General features: G+C 51.7%; 1 protein-coding gene across 9 annotated transcripts in view; it reads right to left on the bottom strand.

The window, feature by feature from the left end:
• Positions 1-12,360, bottom strand: part of ANK1 (ankyrin 1) — a 243,700-nt gene that overhangs the window by 60,791 nt on the left and 170,549 nt on the right. For all 9 annotated transcript variants that reach the window (XM_032288089.1, XM_032288091.1, XM_032288095.1 and 6 more), the window contains exons 7-16: positions 11,359-11,457; positions 10,754-10,852; positions 10,356-10,454; positions 6,881-7,078; positions 5,249-5,347; positions 4,755-4,853; positions 4,110-4,208; positions 2,811-3,008; positions 2,133-2,231; positions 1,315-1,413 (exon numbers count right to left, since the gene is read on the bottom strand). In XM_032288089.1, the coding sequence (XP_032143980.1) occupies positions 1,315-1,413; positions 2,133-2,231; positions 2,811-3,008; positions 4,110-4,208; positions 4,755-4,853; positions 5,249-5,347; positions 6,881-7,078; positions 10,356-10,454; positions 10,754-10,852; positions 11,359-11,457 (1,188 nt within the window). The remainder of the gene's footprint in view (positions 1-1,314; positions 1,414-2,132; positions 2,232-2,810; positions 3,009-4,109; positions 4,209-4,754; positions 4,854-5,248; positions 5,348-6,880; positions 7,079-10,355; positions 10,455-10,753; positions 10,853-11,358; positions 11,458-12,360) is intronic.

Raw genomic sequence — 12,360 nt, 5'->3', positions numbered from 1 at the left:
TTTTATATAAGTAGGAGAGTGAGGAGGAAGGGAGTCCAGGTTTTTATTTTTAGAGGCAGGAGTAAGTCGACATCCCAGCAGGACCGCGTGCTCCCTCTGCACAGCGACGTGGGGCTCGCTGCAGCAGCAGCGGGGACAGGAGGAGACGGGGCTGTCGGGAGCCGCATCTGCAGGAGAGCGATGCTGCAAGATGGGGACACGTGTCTGTCCAGGAAGGAGAATGCACCGAAGCTCCAAGCCACTACTGAGCTCCTGCCTGGGCTGCGGCGGCCCTAAGCCGGCAGGTGTCAGATGGATCACTTGGGGCCCCACCCCAAGGCTCCTTCTCTGCGGCACTTGGACGCCTGCCATGTGACAGAGCGCCAGGGTTTGCTCTCCCATAAATTATCCTGTTTCCCGTGGGCCTGGCTGCCCCACAGAGTGCAGGGACTGCATGTGGCTTTTGTCTTCCTGGCCCCGCTCCCTCTCTTCTCCCCTTCTCCCCACTGGCCACCAGTCCCATGATGCCCATCCCTACACCACCTCGCCTTCCCACAGGGGGCAGTCTGTTCCTCAAAACGGTCCCTCCAGCTTTATCCTTGCACTACCCAACTCTGTGAGGTCTCCCAGAAGCAACGCATCTGCTCCCTCCTCTGCTTCCCTCAAGGGTTAGGGAAACTGCAGCTCCGAGCCTCTGAAGCTGGTGGGAGGCTGGGCCAACTCACGTTCAGGTGAGCGTCCCTATAAAAATGCCACCATCTAGAAGTCTAATCTCAGAGAAATGAATTTGGAGGTGATCATTCTCATTTTAAAGAGGTGACTTGCTTCCAGGTTCCAGCAAGTTCGCTGGCAGCCCTGAGGATTTCTCAAAGTGCAGTTGCTGTGGCCCCAGCCTCGGAATCACGCAGAGAGTAGGTTAAAAATGAGGCTTCCAGGCCACACCGCGCAGTCCCACAGAGTCAGAATCTGCTAGAACCAGGCTCAACACTCCCCAGGGATTTTTATCCATGCTGACCTCTGGCAATCAGTTTACAAAACCCAGCTAACATGCAACTGCTTGGGGACACGTTTGTTGTATAAAGCATGTTCCACCTCTGCGAGGTCACCCCTGGCTAGGAATTGTTACCCACTTCCCATCCCACTCCTGGGCTCTGAAGAGCACGATTACACGGCAGGTAACGTGTGAAAGTGAGGTGTGATTTCCGAGGCAAAAATAACAACAGAACGCAAAACCCTTGGGCTGCTGTGGAACCCCCACTCCCTGAAGGACTGGCAGGTGGCAGGTGGCAGGTGGACTGCTCTCCAGGGGCAGCTAGGGGGAGGGACCGGCCTTACCCAGGCAGGGCTGTGTGGGGAGCCGCCCCTGGGAAGCAGCAGCTTGACGATGTCCAGGTTGTTGTGATGGACAGCCACGTGCAGGGGGGTCAGGCCATTCTGCAGGGGACAAAGACAAAAGAGGGCAGCTGTCACTCCCACGGACTTTCTACCAGGGCTTCTTTTAGCATGGGAGCACCTATTTTATACAGGTAAAATCCTGCTTAAAATCCTTCCCAGGCCAGTCTTAAGAGTCATGACAGAGTGTCACCAGCAAGACCCAGCACCCTGTGGGAACCAGAGGGGATGTGGGCAGTGAGATCAACACAGCTGCCCAGAGAAGGCCATCGGGTCTTTCCAAAAGGATAAGGCCTTTGACAGAAAGGCCAGTCTTTCCAAAGGCTATTCTCCGGCAATGGCTACCCAGGGAAATATGAAGGGGCCAGGTGCAGTGGCTCGCACCTGTAATCCCAGAGCTATGGGAGGCTGAAGAGGAAAGATCACTTGAGCCCAGAGTTTGAGACCAGCCTGGGCAACAGAGTGAGACCCTGTCTCTGTAAATTATTCTTTTAATTAGCCGGGCATGGTGGCACCTGCCTGTAGACCCAGCTACTCAGGAGGCTGATGCCAGAGGGTGGCTTGAGCCCAGGAGTTGAAATTGTAGTGAGCCGTGATGGCACCACCGCACTCCAGCCCGGGTAACAGAGCCAGACCCTGTCTCAAAAAAAAAAAAAAAAAAAAAAAAAAGAACAACGTAGGCAAGAGATGGAATCTGCGAGTGATGAGGTCCATCCTCTGTCCTGGCCTCTAACCAGAGAGCTGCAAGGGTGCAAACTCACTTTCCCCGCGGCATTCGGGTGCGCATCCCGCTCCAGCAGCAGCTCTGCCACCCGCACCTTCCCGTACTTGGCCGCCACGTGCAGAGGGGTAAATCCTTTCTGAGGAGAAACACAGGCCGTCAGGACCTCGAGGCCCCAGGGCTGTTGTCCCTGGAGAAGGACCCATGGCAAAGGAGGCTGTCACCTCCGCTGGCACGGGGGAGCCGATAAAAGCAAAGGCACAGCTATTTTTGAGCACTTGGGCAGGCCAAAGTCCTCAGGAGTCCGCAGGCATCCCTGAGCTCCCTGGCCACACTCCTGTGGCGAGAGGGTCTTGACCACCTCGCAGTGGAAGTTGATCACTGGCTAGCTGAGGGCAGGGTAGCAGTCTTAATCCTTATTTCTCCAGAACCTGTCTGTGACTTGCCCAAAGCAGGTTTTGACTTATAATTGTGCCAAGATAAATGGATGAAGGCTGGCTGGGTGCATGAGAAGCTATGGTTGACCACCCATTCTGGGGAAGGACGGAGACACATCGGGCTTGCAGATGGCGGCCAGCCTTGCGTGTGATGACCCTCCCAGCTGCTTGTAGCATCATTGAGGTGACAGAGAGAGCCAGGCGGGAATTCCCCTCCGAGCCCCAGGCCTGGCAGTGAGTGAGCCTGCTACTTCCTCAGACTGAGAGGAGGAAGGCTGTACCTTGGTCATGCAGGCCTGGGATGCTTCCTTTTCCAGAAGGGCCAGGACAGTTTCCACATGGCCCTCACGAGCTGCGATGTGCAGGGGGGTGTGCCCGGCGGTGGTGGCCAGGTTGGGGTTAGCGTTATTTTCCAGCAGGAGCTTCACCATGTTTGTGTGGCCAATGCGAGCTGCACAGTGAAGTGGGGTCTGGTCATCCTGGACCCCAAAGGGAAAGTAAAGAAGAAGAAACGCCGATGTTACCAAATCCAACTTTCCATCTTACAGAGAAGCAAGGCGGGGCCAGAGAGGGCAAGTGACCTTCTCAAGGTCACATAGCTAAGAAGACGAAGGGTCAGGATTTGAATCAAGTCTCTGAGTTACAGGAACCAATATGCTGTATCCTATTGAGTCTTTACAACAGCTCTTCAAGTTAGCTGCTATTTCTACCTAACTTCCCAAACGCCCAGCCCTCCCATCTGTAAAATGGGAATAATTAATGTCTACGTGCTAGGGCTCACTGGGATCAAGTGGATCATGAACCTGGTTTCTGCATTTGGTGCATAAAAGGTGCTCAATGCATTGTGGTTGCTCATCAGTCTCCCACGTCCTTTCTGAGTGGATGCGCTTCTTTCTACTTGAACTCTACTTTGATTTTCTCTGTGCTAGGGTCAGGGGAGTCTCAGCTGCTGACAAGGAATGGGGACTTTTCCACCCATGCTCCCCCCACCCCCACTTCTTGTTTCTGAAGGCTGCTGTCCATCTGCCCGGGCCAGGTCTCATGGAGCCCAGCTGGAGGCGTCCCTTCAAGGACCCCACAAATCACAGGCTTGACTCTAAGGCGCGCCCTTGAGTCCTGTGGTTAGGAAGCCTGCTGATGGCCAAGAAAGCCACTGGCAAACTCGGCAGCTCTTCTCACTGCCTCCTCCTCCAACCCCCGCAAAATGTGTTTACAGCAAGGGGATCCCTCCAATTTTAGATCAAGTCACTCCTGCCTGATTTTCGCTGGCAATGTTTTCTTCACAAGGTTGCTCCCCTCCTTATATGGCAACTGTCATCATTAGCCCAGGACATACTCGGGCCAGCCACACACCTTGGACTTTCCTTATTTTAAAGAAACGTGGCTCTCATGCAAAAATATCCCTGGTCTTCTCAAACCCCCTGCAAAGCAGAATCCGAGCGCTCAGAGTAACCTGATCAGGAGTGAGAAGGGTCCCCAGTCCAAGGCACTGCGGCCCCGCCTGGAATGAGGATGGGCTCTCTGCGCAGTGCTGGAACTGCTCACATCTGAAACCCTTCCCTTCCTGCCTTCACACTTACCTTGGCCTTGGCATTGACTTTGGCTTTGTTCTGGAGTAAATATTTGGCCACTTCCGTGTGCCCGGCTCTGGCTGCCATATGTAGTGGGGTCTCCACTTTCTGTAAAATAACCAAATTATAGAACTGTTCATACATGCCTGCTATCCAAAACGACACTCACAGAGCTAGGAAGTGCAGCCTGGAGTGGCTGAGTGGGTTTTTGTCCAAGAGGTGGAGTTGTGCCAGCACGCAGCCCTTTAGCCTGGTGTGTATGCATGTGTGCACACGCATGCATGTATGTACATGTGTGTGCACATGCATGCAGGTGCATGCGTGGATGTAAGTGCAAGCGTGTGTCTGTGTATTCTAGGTATACTAAGTAAAACCCAGAGCTAATGAATATTCAAAAATGTAAATGTATTCTCAGTGAATACTTATAGATGTTCCAAAATTATTGTCCAAAACAAAACCTCCAAGGTTTATGGATGTGTGAGAAATTTAATCAGGAAAGTGTCAGTACACAGGGATGTCCTCCCCCAGTCTGAATGTTGGCTATTCTGGGAATTGTAGCTCTGTTCCCAGAGAGGAGGCCTGGGAGCACTAGCGAAAGCTGCCCTCTGGGTCTTTGGTCTAGAGGAGCAAGCCCGTGCCTGCCCGAGGGCTTACCACGTTGGAGACGTTTGGTGATGCCCCCCGCTGCAGGAGGTTCTTCACGATGGGAAGGTGCCCCATGAAGGAGGCCACGTGGAGAGGCGTCAGGCCAGACTGGAACAGACAAGGGCGGAGTGAGATAAGCGGAGTCTTCCCGCTTCCCCAAAGAAGAAAGAACCTAACGGCATCTAACGCTTTCACAAATGGTTTTCCAAGAAAAGGGAGCTAAATGAGGTGGGTTTGCTTCCAAGAAAATGGTTGGAGAAAAAATTACTGTGGGGCAACTTGTGCCCACTCTTACAACTTGCAAAAATTGTGTCTGATCTTGGAAAGCTCCATGAGACTTGACTCATGTCTTAGTCACCCCTGATTCGTTCCTTCGAGCAGTCCAGACTTGCATACACACATACCCCTGCAGTCACACAAAGCTACAGAGAGCGGCGCCTGGAGAAGGTGGCTTGGGGAGAGACCACAGGCCTGCCCCCAGGCTCCTCTGCAGTCTCTCCTACCTCGGTGACCGCGTCAATCGAGGCTCCCGTCTTCAGCAGCAGCTCCATGACACGGACGTGGTTTTTTTTGCAGGCGATGTGTAAGGGGGTGAAGCCATTCTGCAGCCCACACAAAGGGAGACAGACAAGCAGGAGCTTACACATGGGCCCAGGGAATGCCCAGAAGACCACCTTGCTGCTCTAAAAGGCAGCTGCTGCCCAGGCCACCAGCAGAGGCTCACAGACCAATGAATGAATGAATGCCAATTGATTAGTCTTGTAATGTCAATTAATGCAAATCATGTAAAAGACAGGTGGCTCTCACTCGATGCACTAAGTATGCTCCAGAACATGTTGTTTATAAACGTTTTTAAAAAATTTATTCATATTTTTGGATGCACTAAAAAATCCTGCTGTTTAAAACCCCCAAGGGTAAATTTACAATAAAAGAGCACTTTTGTGAAGCAAATCATGTTCCCTCTTCCCTGAAACCGCTGATCATCTTTAGTGAAATCGATTTCTGCTCTAAAGTGTGATGTACTCTGAATGTAAACTCTGAAGGGCAGAAATGTGTGTCTGTTTTCACCTGATTTTTTTCCGTGCTTTACCCACTTAAGGCAGTGGTTCTCAAGCATGGGGGGAGGTGGCGGTATCCTTTGCACCTCACTCCCAAAACATGTGGTAATGTCTGGGGACATTTTTTATTGTCAATTAGGGAAGGAGAGCTATGAGTGCCTAGTGGGTAGAGGCCAGGGATGCTGCTAAATATCCTACAACATACAGGACCACAAATATTGACCCCAAATGTCAATAGTCCTGAGGTTGGGAAATCTCAACTCCCCTACAATGGTATGTGGCCTGCGGGCACATCTCAGTAAAAGTTTTTTGAAGCGCGTGAGTGAATGAATGAATGAATGAATGAGCCATCCTCTGGAGGATATCCTGCCCCTCAGTTCTGCTGCCCTGGGAAGGGGTAGAGGGGAGATGTGGTCACGGGCATGCTTAGTGCAAAGCTGCAGCCCTACTGGATCTCTGGACCTCCCTGGGAGACCCTGGCCTGGGAAGGAGGCAGAGGAACCACAGGAGGGATTTGCTCTGGGCCTGAGTTCCCTCTATAAGAGTGCCATGGGAACTGTAAGCCCCTCTGTGGATGAAGGATGCTCAGCTCCAGTCACCTCACTCATCCCCAAAGTAGCTCAGAAAGCCAGGCAGCCTCTAAGGAATCACTCAGCTCCGGGCCTGGCTCCACTGGAAAGGCACCCCGAGCTCACATACCTATTCACGCATGATGCTTCCTGAGTCCAGTCTCCTGGGCCCAAACTCACCCCTGACCTTGGCCTGGTCACCAGGGGCAGGGATCAATACCCAGCTGGGTGTGGAGTGGAAGGAGCAGGAGGGGTGCATACCAGGCCCCCAGGGGCCTGTGCTGTCACACCCTACTGCTCAGGCCTTGGATCCGGGGAGCTCCGGGCACCTGCCGCCCTTTCCACAGGCCCACCATGCCTCTCTGGTCCTGCTCCCAGCCTGCCCTGCTCCTCTGCACCTTCTGCAGCGGCTCCCCACTCACCAGGTCCTGCCCCCAGCCTGCCCTGCCCCGCCACCAGCCTGCCCTGCCCTGCCCCTCCGCACCTTCTGCAGCAGCCCCCCACTCACCAGGGCTCTGGAGTTGGGCTTGGCCCCTTTATCCAGAAGGACCTTGGCCACCCTGTGGTGTCCACAGTGGGCAGCCACATGGAGCGGGGTCAGGTGGTCCAGGGTGATGTCATCTATCTCTGCGTCGTATTGCAACAGGAGTCGGACACAGTCGAGGTGGTCTCCCTGAGCCGCCATGTGAATTGGGGACAGGCCGTTCTGGATAAAGAGGAAAACACAAACAATCACAAAGCCTTCTGGGGACCGAGTATGGAGGTTCAGGATGATTCCAATGTTACTCCCTACTTCTTCCCTACATGATGCTTCCACAAGGCTCCTGAGGGAGCTTGGCTCACCCTGGCCTCCATGCTCCTGCTGGCCTCTGACCACAGACATTCTCCTTTCCACCTGGCCAAGCCTTCAAAGCCATCTCCAGCAGACCCACCTCTTCCAGAATGCCTTCCCTGACCACCCTAGATGCCTCTGGGCTTTCCTTATCTGTGCCATGTGCCCAGACCTTATTCTTATATTTTCCCAATTATATTCATAGTTAACTTTTCAGGGGAGTGTAACTTTTCTCTTTACTTATACACCTCTTAAGATCAGTGAATGAGCCTAATATTTCTCTTAAATGCCCCACAGTGCCCAGTACATGCATGTGGCACACATCATGGCCCTTAAATTATGTGATTTTGAATGAATGAATGAATGAATGAATGAACGATAAAATAGAACTTGGATGTAAATCGCTGTGTTCCTTGCCCCTATCAAATGCTGTTCAGTTAAGGAAAATTCTGTTAAGGACACCTGTTTCTCAGACAGCAATTCGTTTAAAAAAACATTAAAGAAAGGAGACTCATTCATTCATTCAGACATTAATTCAACACATAATTATCAGGCGATTAACATGTACCTGGTATGGGTTAGGCTCTGGGGAAAGAAGAAGAGAACAGACAAAACCCCTGGCCCAAGGGAGCCTGTAGACAGATATGGTGTTTTCTTCAGTGGTCTGAAGCGGGATGAAAGATGATCAAAACACAGAGGGGTGCTCAAATGGATGGTGTCCCTGATGAACGAGGGACCCTGGGAGGGAGGAGGTGAGGCCTGAGCTAGAACTTGAAGGGAGCTGAATGGAAGTGCACCGGGAGGACCAAAGGGGAAGAACATCCCAGTGAAGGGAGCAGTGTGTGCAACACCACAGAGGCAGCTACCCTAGGGGAACCCAGGGGCCTCCATGCAGTTCAATAGGCAGGGCAAGGTGGGCAAGCATGGAACCGGGCTGGAGAGGAGGCTGGAACTGCGCCTTGAAAGGCTAGGAGCTCAGGACCTGGGACTTCAGCTTTTAGAAAGTGGAAATGAGAGGATTTTTATCAAAGAAGCCTCAAATCAGGTTCCATGACGGCTGATGTTAGTGTTACAGGCTGAATTAGTTTCCATAAAATTCATATACTGCACTCCTAACCCCCAGGACCTCAGAATGTGACTTGTTTGGAAACAGGGCCTTTGCAGATGTAATGAGCTAACATGAGGTCATTAGTGTGAGCTCTAATCTACGACTGGCATCCTTAGAAACAGGGAGATTTGGACACACGCACAGTGGGGAAATGCCACATGAAGATGAAGGCAGAGGTCAGTATGATGCTTCTATAAGCCAAGAACACCAGATTGTGCTCAACCACCAGAACCTTGAGGAGAGACCTGGAAAAGATACTCCCTCACAGCCTCAGAAGAAACCAACCCTGGCCAGGCACTGTAGCTCACACTTGTAATCCCAGCGCTTTGGGAGGCCAAGGCAGGTGGATCACTTGAGACCAGGAGTTCCAGACCAGCCTGGCCAACATGGTGAATCCCCGTGTCTACTAAAACATACAAAATTAGCCAGGTGTGGTGGCACACCCCTGCAATGCCAGCTACTCAGGAGGCTGAGGCAGGGGAATTGACTGAACCTGAGAGGGGAGGTGGCAGTGAGTGGAGCCACACCACGGCACTCCAGCCTGGGTGACAGAGCAAGGCTCCATCTCAAAAAAAAGAAAAAAAGGAAAAGAAAAAAGAACCAACCCTGCTGACACCTTGATCTCGACCCTCCAGCCTCTGGAACTGTGAGACAGTAAGTTTCTATTGTTTAAGCCACTCAGCGTGTGGTTCTTTGTTAGGGCAGACAGAACTAAGTTAGTTACACTTTCATTTCAGAATGGTCGTACTACAGTTCCCAATTGAAAAGTCACGCATTCTCAGCAAAGAATTTTCATAAGCATTCTTTTTAGTCCCATTCTAAGGATCCGGATAATTTTTTAAAAAAATCTTAACTTCTGGCCATGTATTATGTTTAAATACAGCACTCCTGGAAAAGTGTTGGGAATTTCCTGACCCAATAATCTAACTGATAGTGGCAATTCAGTTTTTGCTTAGCTGAGGATGTTTACTTTTAGATATGCTTTTGAAGACATTGTCTTACATGGTCGTCCCAACAATCCTAGGAGAGCGAAGGTGGGGACTCTCCAGATGAGGAGACTGAAACACAGAGAGGGCAAGACACATGCTCAAAGTCACACAGCAAATCAGCCGAGGATGGAGGGATAAATGAGAAATAAATTGCTTTAGTAGAAGACACCCTCACAAAACAGCACACACATACGCGAGAGCCAGTGTGGGGACTGTGAATCATAACTCAAACTAACGACAGCTCTACAGAACAGAATGTAATAATGTGTCGGGAATAAATCAGCTTTACTGACTGTATAGACTAAGCCATCATTTTACGACAGAACTGCTCGTGGGAAACCTCCTGGGTAGCCGTGAGTAGACTCGGCTTCTGCATTGCTCTGCTTGAACACAGCTCAATTCATGGGGCAAGGACCTGGAGCAGGCTCAGGCAGCACTATGTGGCCAACAGCTTTTGCCCCTGGAAGACTCAAGTCCTCACGTTAGAACCACATAACGGGCATTTTCTCTGGCCTGTAATGAAGCTTGAGAAAAACTGTGTCCTTTTCTTTTTAACTTCGCTCCAGTCTGGCCCAGGCTCTGAAGACTTCTCAGAGTACTTACTGCCTGTCTTTTCTGGAGCTAGGAAAAGAGGTGTGGGGATTGATCTAGAGTAGTACTAGGCAAACTATACAATCTGTGGGTCAAATCTGCCCCGCCACCTGTATTTGTCAATAAAGTTTTATTGGAACATGGCCCCTAGTTTGCATATTGCCTGTGGCTGCTTTTCTGCTATGATGACAGTGTTGAATCATTGCAACAGGGACTACGGTCCACAAAGCCTAAAACTGTCTAATACCTGGTCCTTTAGATAAAAAGTTTGCTGACCCTGATCTAGTTAGGAATTAGAGCTATACTGAGTGCCTCCTGTGTCAGGTCTTGTAATAAATGTCAAAGGTGCTATCTCATGTAGCAGTATTAGCATCTCTACTTTACAGAAATAGGATTTGATGCCAGGTCTGTTGGACCTGGAGCCCTGCCTAAAAAATGCTCCTCACAGGAAGGAAGCACACACCTTGGTTTTGGCTTGGATTGGTGCCCCATGGTCCAGCAGGATCTCTGAGATTCGCACGTGCCCATTTCGAGCTGCACAGTGGAGAGGTGTCAATTCGTCCTTTAAAAGACAGAGTCAAAAACAGAAAGCCCAAAAGGGAGCTATCAGAGGCCGTTTGGAGAGAAGACTGACTATGGCATCATCCCAGCCCACGCAAGTGCTGACGTTTCCTTAAGCACCAGCTCGACCTCAGCACAGTTTTACTATCGCCTCCCGCTGCACGCAGCACTGCTGCAGGCGGCTCTGAGAGGGTGGTGGTGCAATCCTAACTAGGTCACTGAGGGCCCGCTGCTCTGGGTGAAGCTTGTGAGGGGGGAACTCCCTCCCGTTGCCTAGCGGCGGAGCCTGCTGGCACCCACCTTGGTCTTGGTTTCTATCTGGGCCCCCCGATCCAGCAGCAGCCGCACCATGATCACGTTGCCCCTGCGGGAGGCGATGTGCAGTGGCGTGATGCCATTCTGAAGGAAGGAAGCAGGACAGTCAGGGCACGCCATCCTTCCCTGGAATGCTGCTGCTGTGCACCCGCTCCCTGTGTCCCCAGCCCCCAGCCTCCAGCCCTGCAACAGCACTGTCAGGGCACTTCTGGCCTAAGACATTTCAAAACCTGTAAGGACCTGCCAACAGCATGGGTCATCCCACCACATCAACAGAGCCCACGCCTCCCAGCATCAACATAACAGACTGCAGGAACGTCAGTTATTTGGAAATCACTCTCTGCCCTCCAGGTTTCCCACTTCTAGGATGGGCAAACGCAGTTTAGGGTTTTCTCGAGACAAAGCAAAGAAACTGGTGGATGGATGATCAGAAACCTGCTAGCAAGGAGCCTGACCAGACAGCGGGGCTGTTTGACCCATAGGCACTTCTGCAGCTGGGATGAAACCCACGGTGCCAAGGCAGAGGCAGGAGCACCTGCCAGCTCCAGGCCCCAGTGAAGACAGTGAGGGCACACATGCCCCAGAGTTACCTGTGGTGTGAAATTGACGCTGGCTCCCCTGTTGAGGAGCAACTGAGCCACGTTGAGGTTCTCGTAGTGCGCTGCGATGTGCAGGGGCGTGAATCCCGTCTGGGGCACAACAGGGGGAGAAAGGTGTCATATGTGATTTACTTCTATCTCAGAATCAGCCCTGGGATGCTGGAAACATGGGTGGGGCGACAGGACCTTACAGACAAAGGAGATTTTGATGGGTGGGAATATTTGCTGGGGATTCAAGAGAGGCTCTGTGGCATGGTATACTCAAAAGCTGGGTGTCTGCTCTGAGTGACCTGAATTATATGCTAACCTCACACTCTGTGGGTCCGTTCGTCAGAGTGATCACCAGCAGAGATTTTCATTCATGAATGAAAGTATGATGGGGCTGTGGTCTTTGTTTGTTTGTTTTGTGTTTTTGTTTTAAGACAGGATCTCACTCTGCCACCCAGGCTGGAGTGCAGTGTGGTGTGCTAACAGCTCACTGCAGCCCCGACCTGGGTTCAAGCAATCTTCCCACCTGAGCATCTCCAATAGCTGGGACTACAGGTGAGCAGCACCATCATGCCCAGCTAATTTTAATTTTTTTATTTTAGAGGTGGGATCTCACTATGTTGCCCAGGCTGGTCTCCAACTCCTGGGCTCAAACTATCCTCCTGCCTCAGCCTCCGTCCATTGTCATCATTCTATTCCAGAACCTCAAACCATGCCTAACCCCACCCAGCTGTTTTCCAGACAAAACTCGGAGGCTTTGGGTGGGTGGAAGAGGGGAGGGGATGTGCAGGAGCGGACTCTACCAAATCTATTTCCACTAAAAGAGAACCAGCAGCCTCCGACTCCAGCAAATCTACTTCCACTAAAAGAGAACCAGCAGCCTCCGCCTACAGACAGCAGATCAGCAGTGCCTCTGAACACCGGAGAGCGCACTCAGATGACCGTGCGGGGCCCCAGACCTCCGTTCTCCACACCCCGGCCCTGCACACCTCCTCCCTCTCCCAC

This window comes from Sapajus apella, unplaced genomic scaffold, assembly GCF_009761245.1.
Source record: "Sapajus apella isolate SASKATOON/1434 unplaced genomic scaffold, GSC_monkey_1.0 scaffold21, whole genome shotgun sequence".
NCBI lineage: Eukaryota > Metazoa > Chordata > Mammalia > Primates > Cebidae > Sapajus > Sapajus apella.
The sequence above is the reverse complement of the archived record's forward strand: the minus strand, read 5'-3'. Positions and strand labels throughout refer to the sequence as shown.